The 27,805-nt window shown below is 33.7% G+C and overlaps 1 protein-coding gene across 1 annotated transcript; it reads right to left on the reverse strand.

Moving 5' to 3' along the window:
• Positions 1-533: 533 nt before the first annotated feature.
• Positions 534-27,501, reverse strand: LOC129759458 (uncharacterized). The gene is made up of 3 exons (XM_055756923.1): positions 27,373-27,501; positions 12,366-12,922; positions 534-1,288 (listed from the first exon to the last, which is right to left on the reverse strand). The coding sequence occupies exons 2-3, from the start codon at positions 12,920-12,922 to the stop codon at positions 664-666; spliced, it is 1,182 nt and encodes a 393-aa protein (XP_055612898.1). The 5' UTR covers positions 27,373-27,501; the 3' UTR covers positions 534-663.
• Between the last annotated feature and the right edge of the window lie 304 nt (positions 27,502-27,805).

A 27,805-nucleotide genomic window follows, 5' to 3' on the forward strand; every position in this document is an offset into this window, starting at 1 on the left:
ATATTTGCTAACTGAAAGCCATCAGTCGAAAAAAGATCCACTTCATTTTAGTAGCGATGAAATATGATGGCATGATGAGTGTTCCTTAAAGCTAAAGTCTCATTCGATTTCGAATAAATACGCGTGATTTGTGTTAATTTAGAATTCTTCTTCCTAACAAATGTTTTCTATTCTAAACTTTCAAACATGTTAATCTCAAGCTCGATTCCACCTGTCCCGCTTATCTATCGATTGTATAAATAAAAATTAGGCATCCTCGACGCTCTTTAAGAGGTGGGATGGCTCAGTCCAGTTTGTGAACCTTTTTGGCTGCCATTACGTGGCACAAGTAGAACCACTAATGTGCCAAAAATAGTCCCGTTTTACTACGTATACGAAAATATCCTTTCATGTTTAGATTTCGTTTTTCCAAGAATTACGAAAGTTGGTTTGTTTTCCATTACACTTAACCAATCATTTGTTTAAGCTTTTACTACCAGCACCATTGTTGAGATTTTTAGTAGCTCTCCTCGTCGTGATTCGCGATCTCTTAACTTTCGAGACAAACTCATTGAGTTTGCTTAACTTTTATCACTAGGAATAATTTCCGTCGATTTTTTTGTTGTTGTCAAAGTTTATGGCATTTCGTCAGTCGTGTTGTAATGTATGAAATTTTCCAAGCTTTTAAGCTTTGATGTCGTCATCGAAAAAGTTTCCGGCAACGGAAGTGGCCGATGGATTCGCCAGGGCCAGCCCATTGGCACCGGTAATGGCAGTTCCGGTGGGCGAGGACGCAGCCAATCCACCTTTTCCGGCAATGGCAATTCCGGCTGGTTTAACGGCCGCCACCGATGGATCTTCCGATTGCCTTCCGGTGGCCTTCTCCTGTTCCTGTTGCTGCTGCTGCTGAGGTTTGTCCTCCTCCTCATCTTCGATCATGGGCAGTTCCTCTTCATCAGCTCGTCGCTGAATTTGGGGCTGCTCGTTCTGTTGTTCCTGTTCCGGTTCCGGTTCGTCGTCCTCGGCCAACGAGCGACCCCAGGTCCGGTCCACCTTGTCCGGGTGCGATTCGAGCAGATCGTTCTTCAGCTGGGCTGGCACTGAAGCCGGAACGGGAGCAATCGGAGCCAGAGAGGATACAATCTGAGGCTGGAATCGCTGCTGATCGTCGTCGGCCGCCAGGATGTCCGAGCTAGGGTTACGCGCATGGATGGCTTGCAGTGGTTGGAGGCTGAAGATTGGACTCAGAGGGTTCTGCAGGGCATCGAAGTTACCATAGAACTGGGGGGTTCCGGTCAAGATGTAGTAGCTGAAATCGATACACATGGGACATTGGATAAAAAACACAACTTAAATTTACAACCAGAATCAGTGTATGTTTTATTCCATTACTAGTGAACCTGCATATAGGAGAAGACCCTCTTAGAATGAAATATGTGACAACATCGCCGAAAGCCTGGACAAAAAAAAATCCTCTGCACTATTTACTGGCTCAATGTTCAAGCTCTAAAGTGAACGCTCAGTAAATCCAACAAAACAACATTGAATTTGATGCCTTGAATCGCGCAAAACGGTATGAATGGCTAAAATGTAGTTAACAATCAAATAATTTTCCAACTAGGGACACCATCCACCAAAGCAGTGAAAAAAGTTGTACCTTATCATTTATTCATATGACAAGCTTTAAAGATATCTGTTTGATCTACAACAACAATCACAATACTCTCCTTGGTTGAGTTTTCAATAAGAATGCTGAAAGATCTACGACAAAAGCTCGGGTCGATTGGAATCGATTTTGACAGTTCTTTTGTATCGATTGGAATTTTGTGTTTCAGACGTTGCTTCTGTTACATGACAAATACAATTAGTGGATATCGTCAGTCCAAATACCTTTCAAAAAACTTCAATCGAGGAAAGTATTTACGTGTAACAAATTTTATTCTGAAATTATCTTAATCTAGAAAATAATATTTAGCTGTTATCATTTTGAGTTCTTATATTCCTAACAGTAATGTAGGCTACATAAAAAACATTGTAAAACTCAGTTTTTTCAAATTTAATTTTTTTAAAGGATTGCAGAAATTTTGGGGAACAAATATACGCTCCGTCTCAATGGAAATGGTTAGTGTCTAAATTGCGAGACATAGGTTAAAAATTCTCATTGAAGTTGAAATAACATTTTTATTAATATTTCACAGCAAAACGTTGCTTGACAACTGAATCAAATCAACTGATGAACCAATAAACCAAAATGAAAATCATAAACTGTTTTTTAATCTATTTATCATCTTCCATTGAATCAAGGGTTGATATTTTGCCTAGACATTAAAAATTAAGAGAGACAGACTCAGTACGATTTTGGCAACACGCCCGAAAATTTTTTGTTGCCGAAATCGACAGGTTGTTTATTTCATTTTTTTACTTATAACATATAAAAAAAAATCTATTATTATCATCATAAACTCAATGTTAAGTAAATTTTTAAAATTTTAATCATTTTAAATATTTTCTTACCATACCACTTACCACTTTTCTTGTTTTTCGATAATGTTTGTTCTTATTTTTCGTCATATTTGTTTTTTTTTGGTTATTCTCCATCTTTTTTAATTTATTTTTCGTCTTTTTAAGTCGTTTGTTTTTCAATCTTATGAAATTTTATTCATTTTTGTCATTTTATTAACTTTTTATTTTTTCTAACTTTTGTTTTTGTTGATTTATTATTTCAAAACGTAAAAACAAGGTGTTCGTCTTAATTGTTTTGGTCATGTTAAAGCAAACACATTAAGGTAATGTCGTTCAAAAAAACCGTGCACATGTGTCAAAATCGGATGTTGACAAAAAACGAACGTAGTCTATATATAACATATGTTCACACAAAATCTACAACTTTCAGAAATATAAAAAAAAAAATAGATGTATTTTGGCAAAATAAGAAAAATAAACAAAAGGAAACTTTCAACAACTTTTTTCTCAGAAATCAAAATTACACTCAATTTTTCGGGAAATGTCATTAATCAACGGTTTTCAACCTTTGATTTTCAGATCTTTGAAGTCGCCGAAAGAGTTGCCAGAAACATGCACAAATTTATTTTATGTTTTTTACTAAATTTTGAAAAGTTATTTTGAAAACAAGAGCTGCTAAAAATAAAACTTATTGCATATCTGGAAATAGCGGCCGAAAACTAGTCAAAATCAGTTCTTAGATGTAAATCTTCGGAAATATGTAAATTTTGTTGCCTTGTGTTATAATTGATGAGTTTTAAAGTATTTCAAATATTTGGGGCTTCATTCGAATAGACCAATTCATCAATATTTAAAGAGTAGTATTTTTTTTCAAATTTCGAAAAATTTGTAAATTTTTACCTAAATGTTCGGAGCTCTAAATGACGGAAAATTGGAACAATGGAATTTCCCTAATAGTGTTTTAATTTAAAAAAAGGAAATTAACAGAATATTGGTTAAATTTAAAAAGAATCTTAAAAACTCGTCAGAGATTTACAAGAACATTTAATTAACTCACTAGCAAATCAAGTTTTGAAGATTTATGCTAAAAACATTAAAAAAAAATCATTTCGAATTTTCTACATAATGGTATTATTATTTTGCACAAACATAATAAATAAAAGGTAGTATTTTGTTCAAAAATCTAAAGTTAAATGAATTATTGAACTAAATGTTCGGGAGGTGTGTCGAAATTTCAAAAACACAGAACAAACACTTTATTCAAATTTTATATGGAATTATCCAAACATTTCTTTTAATCGAAAGTAGGGAATAAAAAGGCTTGAACAGTGATTTTTTTTATATTTAAAATTTTCGTTCGTTTTCTAGACAATCTTGAAAATTTGCTAAAAATCCACCAAAAAACATTATTAAGCTCATAAGAGTCTCAGCCTAAATGTTAGTCTGTTAGTCTCAGCCTAAACTGACAAAAGTTCTAATGATCTCCTTAAAGAGATCTTTTCTTTTGGTTTTAGACAAACAATTTTTATGAAAATCGTAAAAACAATTTCATAAATCGTTTAATCTTTTTTTGTCATTTGTTTTTTTATTGTCTCCGAGTGAATCGGAACTGCTTTACTCATTTTATAATTCGTCGTGCAAAATTATGCAGCACAATATTTTCAACTCACGAAAATCACACATGAGTTTTAAGGGGGAATAAGGGCAAGGCGGGAACCTTAACTTAAACTTGAGACTTAATTGACAGATAGCTCGAATGAAATGTGGGACACCTGAAAAATAAGATAATTTTCTGATAAATTGTCTTATAGTCTGCATCATGGCTGTAGGGAATAGGGGGGTTAACCCATGAGGGTCCAGAAAAAGCAATCAAGGTTTTCTAATCAACACTTAAAGTTTCACACTTCTTATCAAATTTCGATGACTGAGTAAGTTTAGTCAAAACAGAAAAATTCATTTTTGTTTACATATTTGCGATTCTTAATCCAGTTTACAATTCTTGATTAACAGTTCGAAATCATAAGAAATGAGAAATGAAAAGCTGTTTTGAATTACTGGATCAAATTTTCGTTTAAAATTTTATCCATGATTTTTTTAATCATTACTCCAATTCATTTCCAAAAATAAAATAATTATTTTCCGAATATTAAAAAAGAAATTTAAGAAACCATTTTAATTTATTTTTTCATATCCAGATTCAGAGTTCTTAAGCTTCATTGTTTTGCAGAATCCCAACAATGTTGTCGGAATGGAGAACCAAAATTGAAAAAAAATCAGAATCATTTAAAATTCATATTTGTCCGTTTAGGAACAAATTGAAACCCAAAACATTAAATTCCACTCTTTGATTCATATTTGATATTCTGATCTTGAATACGAGTTCAGAAATCGTTTTTTCTGTACATTTTAGAAATCAATCGTATTGAATATCGGAAACAGATTCCAACAATCAAAGTTTGCTATAAATTATTCGAAAGAACAGTTAAGGAACTCAATCGGAAGAGATCACAGACTTTCAATTTTGATTTTTTATTCAATTTTCAAATTTTAAATTTAAATACAACCAGTTCGTATTCACAAAAATTTCAAGTTTTAAGTAGAATCTGAGTTTAAATTGCAAGTTTTGTTTGTATGAGCCGTTTCAAATAAAGAAATTATAAAAAAAATTGCAAGTTTTGTGTTAAAAAACCCGCAGAAGCCGCAGAATTTAAGTTAAGGAATTGATTCTTACAAACAATATTTACTGAAAAAGAAATATGTTATTTTGATGTAAGAAATCCTCAGAGAATTCCATGTTTTATGAATATTTTTCAACATTATACATATTGCAGTTTTTTTCAAAGGCCGAATTTCACCTGGCTCTGTGATGGTCAAAGCCAATGAGCCTTTATATTTTTATTTGAAGTTATCAACAAAGGAAAAAAAGGCCGAATTATAAACTAAAATCATAAATTTGGGTCAAAACAGCAAGATTAAGATTTCAGCGTTAAATTTGAACCTCTAATTTTCACTTTTGAAAATAGGATTTATTATTGACAATGCACGAATATTAAAATTTAAAAATTTACTCAAGAGTTTGGTAGATTAGGCTAATTCAAGGTGAACATAGAATAAGTATTTTTAAAGAAATTGATGAGTAAGAAAAACTTTTTTTCAATATTCTCGAATCAAATATATCAAAAGAATCTTAAAGATTCAGATTGTTGAGGTAATTCAAAGATTTCAACCATCTATGAGAGTATATAAAATCAAATCCCAAAGATTATTCAACAAAAATCAAGAAAAAAATTGAAAAAAAAATCTTCAAAGCTCATTGACAGATTTTCAATCGTATTTTAGGCTTCCAAAAAACCTTTCATGAATATTTTTGTAAAACTTCTTAAAATATTTCGTTTTACAACAAAAAATGTTTTTTTTGTTTGATTTGACAAATAAAAAGAATAAATCCGGCCGACATCCGGGATTTTTTCAATGAAATCCAGGCAACCGGGCCGGGCCGGGCTGCTCCCAAATTTTACATTAAATATCCGGTCAAACCCGGGGAAAACCGGGAAATCTGGCAACCTTAAGCATGTACGTTTTTTCAGTTAAATTCTTGCCGAAAAATAACACAAAACCATTGACACTCTCTGATCAAGCTCTAACAAGGTTGGAACATAATTATCTTTAACGTATGCTTGACTTCTACGCGATAAAAAATCTTTTAATTTTTTCAATTGATGAATAAATAATTCCATTTGGAGCTCATAAAAAAATTTACATTAAAAATGAATTTGAAAACATTGCTCAATTTTTTTTAACGTAAAAATGAATCATTTGAAAAAGTGGGAGCACAACAAAATAAAGTCCTTTGAACTAAAAAAAACAACCTGTTTATCTAAGACTTTTTTTTTAAACGAACACAAACACATACAGGATCTCAATGAAACATGATGTTTCATGAGCTGTGTGGTGGCGGCTCATAGAATACTACCACTGGGATACTGGTCCACGTCGTAAAAGGCGACTTATCCAGTACTTCCCATATGCGTTAGTCATTCTTCAAATGCGACTATCACATTGGGAGGGGGGAACCTTGGCTTGGTTCCAAGCCAAGTTTCTTCAGGGAGGATTCACCAATTGTGCTTATTGCTATTAATGCGCATGCACAAGTTGTATTCTCCTAAATTTTGTAAACACCCGCTTCAAGGTGGTTCTGTGCCTGCGGGCCCCAAAGTGGGGGTAGGAGGGTGTATAATAATCCTATCTTAAGCAGAACGTTGTTAAGGTCTGCACTATAGCCAGGCACTGGTGCAAAGGGCCGTGTTTTTCCTGGCAACTCGTGGGATTCAGATTATACACACGATTTTAAAATTTTCATCCTGTATGGGATACCCCGCTTCATGCGTCGATATGAAGGTGCAGAGGTTCTTGTGTGTGATGGAAATATGTGTGGAATTCTTTGATAGAAATGCTTTCTATTAAGGTTGCACAGATAAATCTGCAGCACAAAAGAACCGCTACACTGAACTTATGTCGTTTAATCCTTAATGGAACTGCATCAATCGCCTTGGTCCAAGAACCCTATTTCCGAAATGGAACTTTTTACTTAGGGAATTTGCTCAAACCAAACTTTACTGTGTTCAGTGTAATTGGAATGACTAATGCCCGAATAATGCCTCGTGCATGTATATTGATAAACAATTCTTTAAATGCAACACTTATACCCAATCTAACAACAAGCGATATTTGCGTCGTTCAGGTTTCGCTGCCTGATAGAAAATACGTCTACTGTTCAGCATACTCACCATATGAACAATCATCCCCTACGGATGATTTAAAAAATGTCATTTCATTCTGTGAATCACAAAATTTACCTCTTGTAATTGGCTGTGATGCCAATGCCCATCATTTTGTATGGGGTAGCTCAGATATCAATCTGAGAGGCTTAAATTTAATGGAATATTTAAGCAGCACTGATTTAGAAATTCTAAATGTAGGAAATAAACCAACTTTTGTTAGGTGTGACAGAGAAGAGGTGATTGACATCACACTTTGTTCTAGAACAATTTCTCAGGAAATTTCAAATTGGCATGTGCCTAACGAAGAATCGATTTCTGATCACAGGTTTATCTATTTTGAACACTCAGGTGAGTTTTTAGAAACAATTACATTCAGAAACCCAAGAACAACTAATTGGGACCTATATTTAGAGCATCTTGCTACTAAATTTCATGGATATACACCTGAAATTACTACTCCTTCTGAGTTGGATGAAGTGGTTGCAAAAACCACCGAAATTATTTTTAATTCTTATGAAGAAGCGTGTCCCTTACGAACGTTGAAATTCAACAAAAACAGTACACCATGGTGGAACTCAAATCTCAGTAAATTACGAAAAGACTGCAGACGCTCTTGGAACCGAAGGCGCACGGAAGGTTTTGATGCCTTCAAGTTGGCTCGCAGAGCTTACCGGAAAGCAACGAGAGCTACCGAACGCTCAAGTTGGCGGAGCTACTGCACAAACATTTCAAGCTTGCACGAAACAAGTAGGTTCAATAAAGTCTTAGCCAAATCAAAAGATTATCAGGTTTTATACCTTAAAACCCCTAGTGGTGATTATACATCAAACGACGAAGAAACATTAAGTTGTTTATTCAATACTCACTTTCCAGGATGTGTTGATCAAGATTCATCGATAGAGCCTGAGTTCTTTTCTGGAAGTCTAGATTCCTTGCATTTTGCTCGGAAAATAGTTACTACAGAATCGATCAAATGGGCAATCGATGGTTTTGCTCAATACAAATCTCCTGGAAGTGACGGTTTATTTCCAGTTTTGCTTCAAAAAGGTTTCGATCATTTCAAACACATACTAAGAAAAATAATGATAAGCAGTTTTGCTCATGGATATATTCCTAAACTTTGGCAGCAGATAGCCGTGAAATTCATCCCTAAAGGAGGACGATCATCATACGACGAAGCCAAAAGCTTTCGTCCTATTAGTCTAAGTTCATTTCTATTAAAAGCACTTGAACGTTTAATTGATCATCATATCAGGCAAGAATGCCTTGTCCAACATCCGCTTAATGCGACACAACATGCATACCAAACAGGAAAGTCAACATTAACTCTTCTGCACAACGTAGTACATAATATTGAAAATAGTTTTTCACAGAAAGAATCATGTCTAGGAGCATTTCTAGACATAGAAGGAGCATTTGATAATGTCTCGTTTACATCAATAATGGATACGGCACTACTTCATGGAGTGCCTAGTGTTATAACTAACTGGATTAGCGCAATGCTAAGTAACAGGAATCTTCATTCATCTTTAAGACAGGCTTCAATAACAAAAGTTAGCACACGTGGTTGCCCACAGGGAGGTGTACTATCACCCCTTTTGTGGAACCTAGTTGCAGACGGCTTGTTGAGAAAACTCAATGACCGTGGAATACCAACCTATGGATTCGCAGATGATTATCTTCTGCTGGTAAGAGGTTTGTGCATAAGCACATTATTTGATATAATGCAACAAGCTCTGCGCTCTGTTGAACGGTGGTGTTCTCATGTAGAACTTTCAGTTAATCCTCTAAAAACTAATATTGTTTTATTTACTAAAAAACGTATCACCCGCGGGGTGCGCCCTCTGCTGTTTTATGGTTCCGAAATCACCGTGTCTAATCAAGTTAAATATTTGGGTGTCATTCTTGACTCCAAATTAAACTGGTCTGATCACATCGAATTCAGAATCAAAAAAGCATGCATGGCTTTCGGACAATGCCGACGTGCAATCGGAAAAAACTGGGGACTCAAACCCAAACATATTCACTGGATTTACTCCACAATAGTAAGACCAATTCTGGCCTATGGGTGTCTAGTGTGGTGGCAGAAAGGAGAAGTTGCAACAGTTCGGACTAAACTAAATCACCTTCAAAGAATATGTCTCTTAGGGATGTCCGGATCGTTCACAACAACTCCTACTGCAGCACTATAAGCTCTGTTTTCTATCAAACCTCTACACTTGTTCCTAAAACAGGAAGCCTTCTCATGTGCTTTTCGTCTACAGGCAGTTGGTCTCTGGCTGTCAGGAAATATCGAAAGATCATCGAGTCATACAAATGTGTGGTCTGAATTAGTTAGATTAAACAAGTTTAATCTAGCGCCAAACGATTTAACACTCTTGAGTAGTTTTCCCTACATGGGGTTTAAAGTCAAATTTCCTTCTCCTCAAGAATGGTTATCAGGTTTCGTAGAGGACCAAATGTCCTCTCATATTGTATTCTATACTGACGGTTCATTATCAAACGGCCGTGCAGGTGCAGGAATTTACTGTCACGAGTTGAACATAGAATATGCTCAACCTCTAGGAAAATATTGTACAGTCTTTCAGGCTGAGCTATATGCTATTATGTATGGAGTGCAAATTGCACTTCAAAAGAAGATTATGTTCAGAACAATTTATTTCTGTTCAGATAGCCAAGCAGCTATCAAATCACTCAGTGCTTCCAGTTCTAGATCAAAACTGGTAATCGCATGCCGGAAAGCAATCGAAGAACTTGCTGAAGGCAATGGATTAAACCTTCTATGGGTACCCGGACATAAGGGAATTTTTGGAAACGAATGCGCCGACGAACTCGCTAGAACTGGGTCGGAAAAGGAATTTTACGGACCAGAGCCGGCTGTCCCAATATCACCATGTTGGTTCAGAAACCAAATTCAAACTTGGTCCTCTAACCAGCATGAACGATACTGGGAAGAGTTGGACACTTGTCGTCAAACTAAATTATTTTTAGAAAAACCATCTCCAATCATATCGAGTTACTTATTAACTTTAAATAAATCTCATTGCAGCATCTTGATCAGAGCACTCTCCGGTCATTGTAAACTCAACTATTACATGCACAACATTCAGCGTGCTGAATCTCCAGTATGTGGTAGTTGTGAATCAGATGTGGAAGATCCCTTCCATCTTATATGTAACTGTTCCTCATTTGCCAGACTACGTTTTCGTACTCTGGGATCTTACGCTTTAAGCGAATCTGAGTTTAAGAAATTAAACTTAAAAAACATTCTATCATTCCTTACCGAATGTAGAAAAGAGCTTTAATGCTAATAATCCCTAGTGGAAAGGCTTTATGCCATCTTAAATAGATTAAATTTATTTCTTCCTTTTATAGGTTTTTCAGATTTCTCAGGTAAATGATGAAATCTTGGATAAAAAAAGGCTAGGCACAATTTTCCCGTATGTTTGGATAACGTGCCGCTATTAAGCCTACCCCCATTCTGATACCTGATACCTGAAAAAAAACAACCTGTTTATCTAAGACTTTTTTTTTTAAACGAACACAAACACATACAGGATCTCAATGAAACATGATGTTTCCTCGAAGAGATTACTTTTTCTTAACTCTAATCGTACCTCCTTCGAGGATATGATGGCTAGCATCTTACAAATGCTATAACCACCAACCCACCGAAAAGTGTACTATGTATGCCGTGACCGGGAATCGATCTCATACCCCCTGGCTTAGAAGACTTGAAGGCTATCCTCTACGCCACGGGCGGCGGCTAAATTGATTTATTCGATGTGTAAAGTATTTGGCAGCATTTGAGTTTAAACTAGGGTTACCATATCCTTAAGCACCAAAAAGAGTTACATTCAGTTCATTTTCTAAATGGTCGGGGTTCGACCAGACCGAACTGAACGCCATCAGCATTTTCTCGAGTCAGTCGAGTTTAATGTAAGGTACACCGGGGTAAGTGTGGACGCGGGGTAAGTGTGAAAGATGGCTTTAAAAACAATACTGTGCACTATTTTTTCAAACTTTTGATGCAGAATGTTCAATTTACTTGTAATCTATCCAATAACTGTGAAAAAGATACGATTCAGACAATAACGGATGTTTACAGCGACTTTTTCGGAATTTTTTATTTTCAACTACGATGTCGAGTTGATGTGCATCTTTTTCAATTGCAAATTTCTCCTAAACTAGCTGGCTCTCGATGAAAAACTCTACATTGAAACAATCCTTACATTCCAAACAACCAGTTGGAAAAGAAACGGCGGTTAAAAATTAAGAAAAAAGAGTTTATTTACAAAAAACTAAAATTTTGTTTCCAACCCCTACCTGGGGTAAGTGTGGACGGCTTTAAAAAGACTTGATGTTTACACATTTTTTCAATTTTCTGTCCTTCATCCTTTATGAGTTGTATTATTTAGCTATATTTAGCATTCGGATCATGGAAATTTGAGTAACGTACTTATTTGTTCTGTGTTTTTGATAAAATCGGATCTCGTGTGTTGTAACATTAATTACACACTATAATTATAGTATCATGAACTTTTTTCAAAATTTTGGACGGTTCGAGCAATAAAGTAACGTATTCAACCAAGAAAACACATTTTTTTTTGAAAATTTCCTGAGAAATCAAAGGGAAAATCTACCGTCCACACTTACCCCATAAAGCGGGGTAAGTGAAAACACCAGCCGTCCATAACGATTTACGTGATAACTTTTTTCGCTTTGCTTCTATCGAGCTCATCTCTTCAGCGTCTGTAAACAACATGTTCTGCATCGCATTGAACGTCAATTTATCAAAATTGCTCCACTGCTGATTTTTTAATGATTTTTTAAAGTTGAACTATACGAAAACCCGTCCACACTTACCCCGGTGTACCATACAAATATTTTCCACTATAGACGAAATAAGTAAAACTTTAAAATCAGAATCAATAGTTTATAATACAAGGAACGCATCCCAGTGAACTACTTTAGATGTTTCGGTTTCACATGAGAATAACAAGAGTTTCAAAATCTGCAGTTTAGAAATTTTCTCATGGCATTCAGTTCGGTCTGGTCGAAGGCAGGCCAAATATTCTTAGCCACTAAGGTTTGTCACTGACTGTATAGATAGTCTTGTTCAGAAAGTTGATTTTCACCTACCGATTCGGGATTGATTGAACACCGGCCTTGGTCGGTAGCCGTTCAACATCGGCCGGACTCATGAACATCTGCTGCTTTTGCATCATCATCATCTTCATCATCTCCTCACTCATCGCAGCAGGAGTTGTAGAATCAGCTTCATTCATGGAAGCCGCCTCGCTTGTCTCCGATATTGGGGCTTGGCCAGGCGCCTCGGTGGGCGATTCCGCGGCCGGCTTTTCCGTCGACGTTGGCTGGAAGAAGTTGAGGAATTGGTCGAACCAGTTTGGTTCCTGCTGCTTCAACGAAACCAACCGGATGGGCTTCTCGTGATGCTGTAGCTGGACGCTGCTACTCAACGGAATCGAGGGATAGTAGTAGATCAGTTCCTGTTTCGGTTCCAGCTTCAGGTGCTGAATCGGCTGGATCAGATGCTGCTGAATCTTAACGGTGGCCGCCGATTGAGGCTGCAGCAGATAGTACTGAGTAGCCGGCTGGTGAATGATCGTGGTCGTCGGGGCCGATCGAATGCCGCCGAAAGCTGCTAGCAGGAGAATTACCGACGATAGTCTTCCCATCTGGTTAATTAGAAGAAAGACGGAGAAAAAACGACATTGAATCTTGATTAAAAATAAGCGGGAATCATCATAATTAAAACGAGTTTCAAATAAGCCGTATCATCATGCTCGAGGAATCTTTTCTCTGGTTGATGTAGCAAAACCGTGGGCAAGGTCAAGAATGATACAAACGGCAGAGCAGAAAATAAAAAACGGTAAAACGAGATTCCAGGGAACTGATTGCACTTCAAGAAAGCCTCTGAATGGGGTCCCGGAGCAATGAACGGAACATTATCGGCACCGGCACCGACGTGGACCGAGATCGCGGTTCGATGGCCAAGTTCCAACGACATTCTGGTGCCATGGGCTGCATTAAGTAAGTGCATCGTAATCGTAACCGCGCAAGTCGTGCGGTTTTATGGAATTTACTTTGGTACCTGATTCGCCCTTTAAAAACTGCAGCTGACCATGACTTTGTTTGTTCAATAGGGTAAACGACTAAATCACACAAATTTTTGAAGTTGAGAATCCACTGACTAATAAAGAAAGAAAGACTTAAATGATTTAAGGAAATTTTGCAACGAATATTGTCTAATTACTTGTAAGCTCCCAGCTGCACAGACATGTGTATTTTGCTAATAAGCTAATTTCTTAACATTAACACATTAACCGTGAAGCAGTCTTTGCCGAGAAACATCGAAAATTCGGTATTCTATGTTTTAAAACTAGAGAGAGAAAATTCTACAAAATTAATATCTTTGTGCTATTCTTCCAGTGGAGAGATAATGAGGCGTTGGGGGCTCCCTTACAATTTTTAACATATGTACCCTCAAACGAAGCATCATGCAACAAAAGGTGATTGCATTATTTGTAAATCACAACACTTTTTCAATTTTTATTTTCTTTTTTTTTAAACGAACGCACACATATAAGATCTCAGTGAAACTTAATGATTCTTTGAAAGGAATCTTAATTCTACTTTACACTAAAGCGTACATCTTACAAGGATATAATGGCTAGCATCTTACTAATGCTAACACCACCAGCCCACAGAAAGAGTGCTATGTATGCCGTAACCGAAACTCGATCTCATGACCTCTGGCATAGAAGATTTGAACGCTATCCTCTAAGCCACGGTCGGCATTTTAATATTATGTAAAAAAGTCATCATTTTACGATAATTGAATGATAATGACATAGTATCTCACATCGTGAGAATTTTTTTCAAAGTTTTTCATTGTCATAATAAAATTTAAAAATCGAGCAATAGATGTACAAATTTTTACATTTTTCGATGCCGTAAAAAACTTTTCCCAGTTTATATTGCTTTTTTTATCCTATGCCAGTGGTTGGCAAGCTTTTGAGTTGGAAACTTGAAATTTCCAAAATTTCTGAGTTTGAAGAGCCCCGTGAATGATTTATTGTTTTGTCTTTTATTCAAAAAAAAGTTTATGATCAATGAAAAATTACAAAAATTACTTTAAAACCATTACAGTTTTTTTTATCTCTTGGATATTTCCTTTAAATCATTTTCTGATTACTATTTAAAAAAACGGACACAAACCCATACAGGATATGATGCTTGGCATCCTACAAATGCTAAAACCACCAACCCACAGAAAGTGTACTATGTATGCCATGACCAGGATTCGATCTCATGTCCGCTGGCTTAGAAGATTTCAAGGCTATCCTCGACGCCACGGGCTGCAGCTGAAAAACATGAATTCTATTCTGAATCTTCATCTCTTCTTACATGGTTTGATTCTAGATCCATTAAAATGAGAAGGCAAATATCGAGTCAAGAAAATTAAAAATCCATATCAAGCTTAAATGAATACTTTGTATGATGTAAAAATGAAAGATTTGAACACATTAACATAAGCAGAAAATTCATATTTTTTTTAGGCTAAGAAGAGCTTATAAAATTGCAAAGTCAAAATTTTATGCATCTGGAAAATTAAAAAATCTCAATTTTTGTCACATGTGATTCTTCAGTATTATGGAAGCAATCGAATGAAGAAATAAATTCTATACATTGAAGATCATTCATCAATGCTTGCTAACGCTTAGATTACTGGTCAAAAAATCTGCGGTTTGACCAGTATAAATCTGTAATAATGTGATTGTGTAGTCTTCATTGAAAATTTGTGACAAATAAGATAGAAACAGTACATTTGAACAGGCAAAATCAGTTCAAGCATACTTTTTAAGTTTCGGAAAAAAAAAATAAAAATAAATCAACGGTGATTAACTCTAAATCATAAATGAAAAAAGTGTGCCGGTACTGAAACTTCGTTCAAAATTTGTGTGCTTTTGGTAATTATTGGCTGCAGTCATCATACTCGAAAATTTAAGTGAGTTCACAGACTCACAAATGTACTTTTTTGTAAATACATACAATTTAATTATGAAAAACTGCTTCGGGGTGTAAGGGTGAATTTAGTTATTGATACCAAATCTTGAGCCTGTGATTGAATTTTTTCAAATAGATTATCAGAACTAAAATTTTCTTTCATTCTCTATGCTGATTAGAGCTTGAAAAGCTGTCAAGCTTAAATTTGTAGTTTTCAATTCTGAATTTTGGAATTTTGTAAGTGAGTTTCATGTATCTTTTCACTTTCTTATTCTCATTTGTTTATTTAGAGAAGATTTTAACCGACATGGTCATTCTGGTTAAAAAAGTTTACAATGTGTTTATGAACTTAAATTTTATGAAAAAAATTAGCACTTTTAAGAAACTGTATGAGATTATCTTCGGAATCTTTTCACTTTAAATAACGGACAAATTATCGAGAAAGCTTTTCAATTTTTTTTCCTGTACGTACCCAGGCCAGGCAAATCCAGTCATTGGTTCTTGATACTTTCAACTCAAAACCGAGTAATATCTGGGTAATTTCAGCCAAAATCTAAGTATTTCCGGAAAAAGGGCAAGAAAAAGCTGTAAAATATACACACGAGATATAACTATTACCAAAGCACATCAGCGGCGTTCAAATCTTATCTCACAATTCGAAAAAAATGTATGCGAATGGATTCCGCTAAAACAAGTTGAAAATTTGGAAATTCGTTAAAATTGCGAATAAAACCTGGCAACCAAATTTTTTCTTTGAAAATCCAGGTTGAAAGCAATCTGGAATGCTAATGAGGTATCTATATTCAAATTCATTGAAGTTATCGTTTTTAATTCAAATAATTAAGATAGGAGTTTTTTCCAATATTTTTAAATCTCGTTTTTACCCCTAAATGTATGCTGAACCCTCATGCTTCTTCTCTAAAACATTTTCAACAGAAAAAATGTAAAATTTGTTTCGAACAAAATAAAAAATTACCGCAATTGGAACTTTTTGCATTATAAAAGTGTTGCATACAGCCCCAGTTGACGGTAACTCAAGAAGTAATCAAGCAAATGTAACCAAATTTGGTATGGGATAGTATTGGGACACGAGAAATGATTCTATGATTAATTTGAGACCGCCTCTTCTTCCATTTTGGGTTATGGAAAGAGAGGATGGGGTTTTCATATTTTATTTTTTGCATAACTCGAGAGCTAAGCGAGCAAATGGAACCAAATTTGGCGTGGAAGTATATTTGAGAACTAGAAATGCTTCTAGAAATATTGGGTATCCTTCTTTCCTAAAATTTAGAACGAACTGAATTTAAAAAAAAAACGAACAGCTTTAGTACAGCTAAATCCTGAAATATAAAAAATGATTTTATTTTTATTGTTAAGTTAAATGTTCTTAATAACTAAGTTCTCTAAAGTAAAAAACGAATTCTTAAAATTCATGTTTTTGTTCATCGAATTCCTCATTCGTTTATTGAGAGCTATCAGTTTGTAGTTAAATTTTTTTTCCTTACTTTGAACTTCACTGACAAATTTCTTATTATATTAAAATTTCAAGTTTATATTTCATTTTAAAAAATGTATTTAAAGTACTCATTTGATAAATTAAGACCTAATTGAACATAACAAGTTAATTTCAAATCGTGATCCTGGCTTTAAGCTCGTAATATTATTTCCTAATGTTTCTAGAGATGAAATATATGTCAAGAATCAGATTTTTAAGATATGTTTAATGTTTAAATACCGGTTCTTTTAATTTAAAAAATGGATTGGAATTCTGAGCTCATTGTTTAATCATGATGTTTTACTTCTGTCAAATCCTCATTTAAAAAATTAAGACGTTATTAGAACATAACATGTTGATGTCAAATCGTGATCTTGCTTTTTTGCGTGGGATATTATTTCCTATTGTTTCAAGATATGAAATTTATGTTTAGAATCAGCTGTTTTATTTAAAATATGATTGATGTTTGAATACTGAATCTGGTACTGGTTGTTTTATATACTGGTAAATTTTTAAAGTTTCATTAACGACACTTTACCATCCTTATGGCATTCGGGTCGAAAATATACTGGTTCTGATTTCATTTTTGAAATCTGATTCTAAATTGCGTTTTCTAGAGATCGTTACTCATATGGATTCAGAGTTATGATAAAAAAAAAATAAAATATTTCACTAAAGAAGAGAAAAGAGGAACGATTTTAAATTCAAAAACTTGAAATTTAACAGTTTTCTAAATATTTATAGTTCCGAAATAAAAATTGTGCTATTATTTCCAAATAAACAAAATTTATAAAAAGGTATTCTTGAAAAATTTACACAACTGTTTTTAAGCAAGTATTAGATGTATGAACAATTATTTTAAACATTATGTTACGAAAATGGACAAAAATTTAAAAACATAATGTTTTTGTTCAACCAGGGTCGTAGAAAAAATCGGTTAAAAACTGTGAAGGTTCTATGTAATTTTTCAGTTTTGAGTTATTTTACAATTTAAAATAGGTTTTCATTCCGATGAGATTCAAATTTCTTTATGTTGATTAAAAAAATTAAAATGGATTTTAAAGGTTTCATTTAAGAGAGCAACTTTTTGTGAATACTAAAAATAGCAAAGGATAAGCTATTTTTTTTCAACCACAATATATACAGAAATTTAAGTAAGAGATTAAGTTTGCAGTTCAAATCAGATTTATTTTCAACGCTTGTAAACTCGATAAAAATTTAAGATTTAAGTTTGGAACTTTTTAAATAATTTGCAATAAAAATAATGTTTAACAACAAACCAATAATATGAGTTTGCAGCTTCATTTTAGCTTGAACAATAGACACAGGTTGTTTCATCTTGAATAATAAATTGAATATTTAGAACACAATAAAATTTAAAAAAAGTTGAAGTTAAGATTTTTCTAGGAATTATAAGTTTAATTTTAATTTAAAGTTTAATTTTATATTTGTGGTTTCTTCTGGTTTGTTTTGACTTTGAATCCAGAATTACAACTTTGAAACTGCGATCTATTGCAATTTGAATCCCTAATGAAACTCTCATATTTATATTTTTATCTTGAATATTGAAACTAGCTTTGAGCTTAATCTGAATCTAATTTTTAATATCAATTCTGGACTTGAATCCTGCCTTTTAAACCTTATTTCAAAATCTGATTTCCGAATCTGGAAACAATTTTTTTTTCTTAGTTCTTGATTATTATTTCTTTTAATTAAGAACCAAAAAGCTAAATTTGTATCAGAAATCCAGGATTCTCAGATATTTTTCCGCCAACTTTCGGGTCGTGCAATTTCGTGTTATTTCCCCAATATCCTCATATTTCTTAATTTTTCAATTCATAAAGAAAGCACTTGAAGAACCATTATTTTAAACACGTCAGTAAATTTTAAATCATATTTAAGTGGACAAAAAATCGTTTATGTTAATTTTGCTGATATTTGCTAAAAAAACTGGAACGCAAGATACATAATTTTAATGAATTAAATCAAATTTTCATTTGATTTAACAAATAAATTTATAAAAATATTGGGCAACGTCTGGGCAATCTGGCAAGCTCAGTTTAATTGAAATTCGATACTCGGGACAAAATTTCAATAAACGAGTGAGATTTTTTTTAAACTGTACTAGAATTGTGGGTTTGGAATAAAATTTCGAGGTTTTGTCTTTAGTTTTGAGTCGAAATAGTTACTCTTGAATCATTTTAGTCGTTCATCAAAATTTGGTTAAGAATTTGAAAGTCTAGAAAAGAACATATCACTGGGTTTTTAGAACCTCATGGGGGGGGGGTGTTGGGGTTAACACCCCATCTCGTTCCTTCTGCCATGTGTTCAACTATATCTATATTTTCTCATATTGTGAAAAAAAAAACGAAATCACAAAAACGACGAATCATGAAAAAAAACATAAATTCAGTTTGAAGGAAACAATCAATTCGAGAATTCAAGGCTTTTCAAGAAAAAATCCTAATATTCAAATGCTGCATCCATCTGTTAAAATCAGAACTTCTAATTTAAAAATTTCTTACTTTCATTTGCAATTTAATTCACCTTATGACAGTTTTCACCTAACTTCAACCACATAAACATTTCTAGCTCCGAGCCTATTTCTAGTAGTGAATTTTTATAGAATGTGTAAAAGAAAGTACCTAACAAACATTCTGATTTAAGTAAAAAGCGATATAAATCAAATCTCCATCGCAAAACCACATTTTATTTCCTGCATCAATATGCATGGCGATCACACTTTGTATCGGTCCGAAAAGCTTTGCCAAGAAATTTGAATCTTAATTCGAGTCGAATCCGAAAACTTGAAATGCAAGAAAAATGCTCTGCATAGGTCAGAAGGAAAGCTCCACCAATCTGAATCAACAACGCCCGAATGCCGTCAATGGTATCTCGAAATCGCGAACTTTCCCGTCGTTCGTCGTCAACGTCGACCAGTTTCAGTTTTATCTCTCTCGCCACGCCAGTTATCGGTGCCATTTATTCACCAAAAAATTTTTGTTGGCACCGTTCCATTTTTTTCGAACCAGGGAATAAATGTTTAAAAGCTCCGCTGTTGCTTTTCGACCAGTTCTGAGTTTGGTTTTTTTTTTTCTCTGGGGAATGGTTTTTGGCTTGAATGGAAACGGCGTGGTGGGGACAAAACTGAGCTGAAACACACCACAAACAATGCCGGGAAGCCTTGAAAAGCTGAAAAGCTGCAGCAGCAATGAAGGTCAAGTTTCGCTCGTCGTCGCCGTCGCTTCTAGGGGGGATTATTTCGAAACTTTTATGCATGCGAAATCGGTTTTTCGTTCCTTTTTAAAGCCCCATCTAGGGTGGTCAGATTTTTGTCAACTGTTCGCATTGCGTTGATTTAAGGAACTTTCTGCGAGTCCATCATAAGCAGAAAAAAAAAAAGAAAAACTCAAAGTTTGAATTATTTTCAAATTTAACATTTTTGTGTCATTCAGGGTTTTATAAACCTGTTATATTTAGGTGGCGTACAGGTATTGAAAAACAAACAACTTAACTTTTTGGAATTATTTTGCGGCTTTATAAGTGAAGGTTATAGATTTGAAATAAAAGACGGATAAAAGATCCGAAGAAAATTCGAAGGTGGGGAAAAGAGCGGAGAGCATTTGAAATAGAAGCTTCGCCACATACTAAATTCATTGTCCCGCACCAATTAACTATTTTGAAGGAGTAGGGTAACGGACTTATATTGGACCAGAGGACCTATTTAGGACCATCTTGTCTAGCTCTCTTATTGAACAACTAACATGAATTTTTTTAACAGATATAGTTAAAGCCCGGGCACTTAATGTAATGCACTAATTTTTTTCATAATTAGTTGCTTTGTAAGAGGCCTAGATAAGGTTGCCAAAATAGGTCCCCTGGTCCAAAATAAGTTTGTTATCCTAGTACCCGATATAGAAGGCACTACTCTTTTCGATTCAGTTACCATCCATAATTGACTGCATCGAAAAATGTAGTTTTTTTTTTTTTTTTTTTGTTTCGATTATAGTCGTTTTACCATCATTATGGCATTCGCGACTTTATCAACGTTGCAGTTGGCGGATCGTTATTGAAAAACTTATCCGGTACAACTGCGTTCGATGTTTACTCTTGGGCTCGAACTCGCGGACATCGGCTCAGGAGACAACAGACTTGCCAACTGAGCTATATCACAAGCCCTCCGAAAAATGTAGTGCTTTCTCTATTGGGCACTGCTTCTTCAATACAGTTAATTGGTGGTGGACAAAGATATTAGTATGTGGTCAAGCATGTATTCCAAATGCTCTTCGATCTTTTTACCACCTTAGAATTTGTTTCGGCCCCGTTTTTCATTTCAACACTTTAATCCTTACCGATAGAGCCGCAAATAATTTCAAAAACAAATTCATGGTGATTTCTCTTCCTAAAATGCAACTTAACTCGTTTAAAATTTTTGGAATATAAAAAAAACATCGAACTGCAACAGGATAAAGGAAATTTAAATCCATAAGGAGAATTTGATCATTAATGAAATCTCAAAGTCTCAATCCAACTGCCACCGTCGACGCTTTGCGTAAGTAAATATTTCTATATGTCGTTGACTTATGTAATTGGATTTGGTGGCCTACGCTTCCTCAGCATTTTCCTTTTGCATTTTATCTTTTATTATACAAAAGTTATTAAGTAAAGAAAAATATGAACGCTCTGCATCTTGAAATGTTGAAACTGGAAAACTCAAATCAACCTCGCTTTCTGAATTAAATTTTTTTAAATCACTCATCGCTTTTTTCGATACCTATCATTTTCTTCTTATCTTGTCTCCGTCTAAATCCTTCAATTTTTGAAATATTCTTCCTAAAAAAATATAACATTCACCGATATTGTCGAAAAAATCATAAGAAAGAATATAATTGCTATGACTCAGCTAACACTGAGTTTTGTATATGGAATCATTGAAAAACTCTTCTTCTGCGAGTATAATTCAAATTATTTGAACTAAGCAAATAAAAAGTAATTATTCCAAAAACCTATACACAACACTACAAGTAACCGAAGAAAAATATTAAACAATTTAATTATAGATAATGTTAGTATTTGTAATTTGGAACTCTCCTTGTTAGGAATCGTTTGCGTTCCTTGTTGTGTTTGCTTCAAGAGAAATTGTTCAACTGTAAAATCAACCATTAATAGATTTTTGCAAAAAATATTTCGCTATTAAGAAGCTCGAATGCTATTAAATCGTCCAAATTGTCAAAAGTGTTACCGTGGAATGGAACAAATGAGAACTTAATCTTAACAAAAATCTAGTAATTCAAATCTACACAAAACTGAAAAAAGGTCTTCATTATGTTACAGTTTATATCAGTTATTCTTCTTCTCAGGGAGCCCTTAAGGAAATTAGGAAAGCAAATGAAAATCGGAATTAAAATGATTAATTTTATAAGTAAGGAAGCCTTCTTGAGCTAATATATCGAATAGTTTCACTATAAAATAAGAAAAGAGGGCCCCTCGAGTAAGCATTGCAGAACTTTTTCCCTCATTTTTTGGCTTAATTTGAATTTCGCACAAACTATTCTCAATATCTGGCAATATCCAGGCATTTGATATTCAACATAAATTCAGACAAATCAAAGCAGAATTCAGTGATAATTCGAAAAAAAGGTATAACGAAGTGACTTAAACCACCAAAAATTTTCATTTTTTTTATTTAGATACGTCAGTAGCATTCAAATATCTTTTCAAACTAAAAAAAAAAATAAAATTTGGATAAAACAAGCACAGAAAAATTGAGCCTAACTAGGACGTTATTTGCTTTATATGTCCACTTTACGTTGAAAACCCACGCATTTCCGAATAAATCCAGAGAATCTGGGATACATACCCTACAATAAAAGATACACCTTTTTCTCTTATATATTTTAGTAGTTTTTTCTTGTATTTAAAAAAAAAGTAGCGGCTATCACGGGGGATAGATTTACTTTTTCTTAAATTTGTGAAAGTTAAAAAAATCTAGATTTTTTTTTTTGATAAATTTTTTCATAAATTTGAAAAAGTCAAGAAAGCCAAGGAAAACATTGAAATTCCTTAAAAATTGTTAGTTTTTTCGGGCTTTGTGTGGAATAAAATTTTAAAAAAACCAGACAATCTGGAATACTCACTATTGAAGCATAATTATGTGTATGAATAATGGCAAAGTTAATGTTAGTTTTTGATCATTATTGAAATTTGCGTTGATTAATGCACTCTACCATTTGATTGCCAGATTTCCCGGTTTTATCCGGGTTTGGCCAGATATTTAAAACAAAATTTGACAAAAGTTCGGGCCCTGTTGCCCGGATTTCATTTTAAAAAAAGCCCATATTTTTCCCAGACTTATTCAGTTTATTTGCCAAAAAAAAGTTGTATTGTAATTTTTTTTGAATAATGCGTCCAAAACGAAATTTTTATCAAAACTTCTGATGAAACAAAACATTTTGCAAGTTTTTTTTTCCTTGCTATGTGTTGAGTAGTTGCTGGGTTTTTACCAAATTTGCCCTGATATTGCCGGATTATTGATCAACATTTTGAAATCAAACGCCAGGATTTTGCCAGGTTTTTAGATTAAAAAAAGCCCGGATTTGTCCATCCCTGGTACGTACTAAAAAAAAATCTGGCTACCTTACTATACAACTTTTTTAATTTTGCAAAAAAGGTACCTGTAGTTTACTAAATAGGATCAATCGGCAAAACAGGGTTCCGCTATTTTAATCTTTGATTGAAATTCTAATTGAAACTTAGCCCAAATTTCATACTTTTGATTCAATTTTTTTATTAAATCATCCTATACTAAAGGAAATACCCTGAACTCAGCATATTATTTTCTAAATGACCATTCTCAAATTGATATTATCATAGAAACGTTCTCATAGTTGAATTGCGAATTTCATTGAGTGATTCTCTAAACATGAATGTTTGTATATTTTCAATCTCATCTCAATCTCATTTTTGATTTTGTGTCTTGAACATTTTATTTCCATTCTGAATTATTGATTTCAAAGGTAACTTTTGTCACATTTAGAAGAACTTTTGAAAAAAACTTTTTATTTTTTTTAAAACATTTTTATATAGTTGAAATAAATAATTTTTAATTGTAAGTTTTCATCCGGTTTACATTTTAAAAATTTCAACACATTATATGAACACGGTTTATTGTGTTTTAAAGATTTAAAAATGAAATAACATTGAGCCCTCAGACAAATTTCAACAGAATTCAATTCAAATTTCTTTAAGATACAGACAGTTTAATAGTGAATTTCAAAACCTCATATCGAATTTTATTCAGATCCACAATTCAAAGTCTCAAAACAAAATCGTAATATCAAATTCCAAATGAAATTAAAAAACAAAACTGAGAATCCAAGTAACAATCAGAGTAAAGCAGGAATCGCAAAATATATAATTCAAATCCGAATGTTTATTTCAATTTAAAATCTTTCAAACACAAAAAAAACCGTGTTCATGTAACGTGTTAAAATGTTTAAAATGTTATCCGGATTAAAACTTAAAATTAAAAAATATTTATTTTTCTTATAAAAAAAATTTATAAGAAATTAAGAAGCTTTGGCCAAAAGAACATCTAAATGTGACAAAAGTTACCTTTCAAATCAATAAATCAGAATGGAAATAAAATGTTCAAGAAACAGAATCATAAATCTAGAAAAAGATGAGATTGAAAATATAGAAATATTCATGTTGAGAGAATTCCAATGCCAAGCCTTGGATTCCTTATGATCTGGTAAGCCGTAGTTTATCCCTTTTTCAAGTAAAGCCTCATTTTTTTACAGATTTTGTGAAAAAATTATTGTACGTGACATCATGCATTGGCAAAAATGAAGCTATCTCAATTTCTTTAAAAAGCAGCCAAAAAAAAGGTCTTTGGCTTATCTAATTTATTCCTGATTCAAAATAATTCTTGTTATAAGAATGTCCTGTATTTAAAAAACAATAGATTGTAACCCTGCCTTTAAGTTGATTTAATCAGCGTTGTAAACATTATTTGTTTCAGGAGTCAGGATGTTAAGATGTCAAGATAAATCAGGTTCAAATCTATCTTCCAGACATTTTATCTCGTACATTCCAGTTTTGCACATAAATCATTAAAAATGAAACTTCTTTAAAAAAAAATCATAGAAAACATTGGCTTAAATCGTCAGAATTATCCTCTAAAATTCAATAAAATAACTAAAAATCAAGTTCATTGGAATCTCTAGATACAATCTCTCTTCCACTTCGTATCTTTCTCCACGCCAAAATCGAACAGTTTTATCTCCACTTTATTTTAAATCTTGTAATGAAAAAATCATTTTTATTGTCCTAATGGGCATTTTTCAAACGTTTTAACAATGTAATTTTGCATCATTTTAAGTATTGTTTTTTTTCACATTCAGCACATTTTTAGGTTTATTTTTTTTTTGTTTCGATTATAATCGTTTTACCATCTTTATGGCATTCGCGACTTTATCAACGTTGCAGTTGGCGGATCGTTATTGAAAAATTTATCCGGTACAACTATGTTCGATGTTTACTCTTGGGCTCGAACTCACGGACATCGGCTCAGGAAGCAACTGACTTGCCAACTGAGCTATATCACAAGCGCTTATAATTTTTAGGTTTATGATAAAGGGTTTTATTGTCATATAAGGAGTCACTGTCATATATAATGTAACTGTATATGAATACTGTAAACTGTAAACTGTATATAGTTTAAATAATGTTTTAGTGATGTTTTGTCCGATTCAGAATTTTTGTTTATTATTATTATTAAGTTTTATTAGTAACACTTCACCATCTTCAAGGCATTCGTGTCATGGATTTATGTATGTTTTTTTTTATAATTTCAAATGTTTTGCTGATTTATTGAACTTTATTTCATTTTCATTGTTTTTTTTCTATTGTTATTGTTTCAAACATTAAAGAAAACAAATTTTAACGTTTTTACAGAGAATTATCTAGAAACTATTATTCCAGAAAAACCGTTTGATTATGTGCATTTTTGATAATGTACAAAATCAACAAATCTTACGAAATAAAACTGCTGTCTCATACTAAGATTTGTAAAATGTATTTTTACAGCTTTTAAATTTCTTTTGATATAGTTAAATTTAAGAAACTTTAATGGTTAATACGAAAAAATTATAGAAAAAGATTATTTCTAAACAGTTAACTAAGATTAAAAACTTATTTAAAGACCATGGGCAAATTGTTCTAACAACATTCTGTTGTTATCTCTGCTACTTCTGAGAAAGGATACGACGCAGTCTTTTTTTATTGCTTAAAAGTTTTTAAAAACATCAGTTTTTTCAAATTGTTCAATCTTCAAGGGTAAATTATAAAATCAGTTTCACTTATTTCCAAAAATTCTGCTCTTATGGTAACCCTAACAACTGCCAGATATAAATCATTTAAGCGTATCTTCAGAATACATTTCACTTTTTCCAATACATAATGCCGGCGAAAACTGATGCCTCATTCTCCCGAGTGGCGTTTTCCCAAGACTTAAAAAGGGAGGGGGGATTGGAGAGTAGTTTTATTGTTTCACTAGCTAAGGATAGGCAAAAACTGGCGTCTAACGGCTGCTGGGAACGAGCCAAATTTCGATGCTGCCGATCCGTATTTCATTCCTGCCGAATTCTCCGTATCCTTTGGCAGAGGGACGACTCCAGTTTTGTTTCAAATTATTGTGGATTGTGCAGCAGCACCAGAAATGAATTGCGGAAGCGGTTTGAGCAAAAGTTTTTTCTATGTTTATTTTCTGCATTCAAACCAACGATGACGCTAATTGGTCTGGGACTACAGCAGACAAAATCGATTTCCAAACAAATTGATGACCATGAAAATTTTTCACGCTAATTCGCTCATGAGTGTCAATGTGACACTATTGAAAGTTTGGCGGTTTGTTGCTTTATTCGGGTGCATCCAAATTTAAGAAAAATCCTCGAGGACCCTCAATCAATTCTTGTAATCTTTAATTTTGCATAATTACTTTGGACGCACCCTGAAAGCACAGAAAAAACTCGCTAATCAGACCTTGAGTGTCATTTTGACACTCCTCGCTTTAAGTCGCGGTATCTCCCTTGTTTCTCAACCGATGTTTACAAAAAAAATTGTTTTTTAAACCTCGTTATGTAACTCAACATGTTTCGCAGACAATATTCAGCTACAACAGTTCAGTTTTCCGTTATTCAAAGTCCAAGAAAAAAAATCCGAAAAAAACATGCTACACAAGGATAAGTTTTTGATATTTTTTTTTATGATAATGACCACAAAAAAATGTAAAAAGTTAAACAGTCAAAATTGTTTTAGTCACACCAGATAAATTTTGAAAAATGGATTGGAAAGTTGACATAATTTGGCACATTTTGGCATCTTAAGATTTTCTACGAAACAGAAATTTTCGACGAATTTCCAAAGGTAGCTGTTTTTCGAACTTTTTGTCAATTTGCATTTTCAAAGCATTTTTTTTTCAATAAAGCAGTGTATTATTCCTCTAAAACCTATTTTTTTCATAGCTGATTAATCTGATTATTTTTCACATGAAAAGAGGTATAAACTCGCTTTTTTCCTCAATAGATTCCTGGAAATCACTTAAACCGGACGCTTTCTTACCTTAGCACTCTTTCCACTTGCACTTGAAACACTTAACTAACTAACTAACTAACTAAGCACTGCAAGATCCACGATTAGATCCCGGTGTCTATCCGGCACAGACTGGAAGTACCCGGTGAAGACGAACCCTTTATAAGCCTTCCTCTATCGGTTGTTCATCTCTCTAAGCGGGGCGTGCGGGGAAAGAAAGAAGAAGAACCACAATCAGTCGTAGTTGGAACTTGGAAGATTCTATTAGGCGTTGACACTTCTGCTTACAAACGGCTGCAACAAGTAATATCATGAGAAAACTAACCAGAGCCAATGAGCGAATGTGCCTGCAACAACTACTCGTCTTTCACGGCCAAACTCACCGGCAGGCATGTCCTGACCTGGGCCAACCGCCTCCGCAAAACTTCATTGGCCCATACTAGAGGAACAAGAGGAAGAAGCG

The sequence above is a fragment of the Uranotaenia lowii genome, unplaced genomic scaffold (assembly GCF_029784155.1).
Source record: "Uranotaenia lowii strain MFRU-FL unplaced genomic scaffold, ASM2978415v1 HiC_scaffold_16, whole genome shotgun sequence".
NCBI lineage: Eukaryota > Metazoa > Arthropoda > Insecta > Diptera > Culicidae > Uranotaenia > Uranotaenia lowii.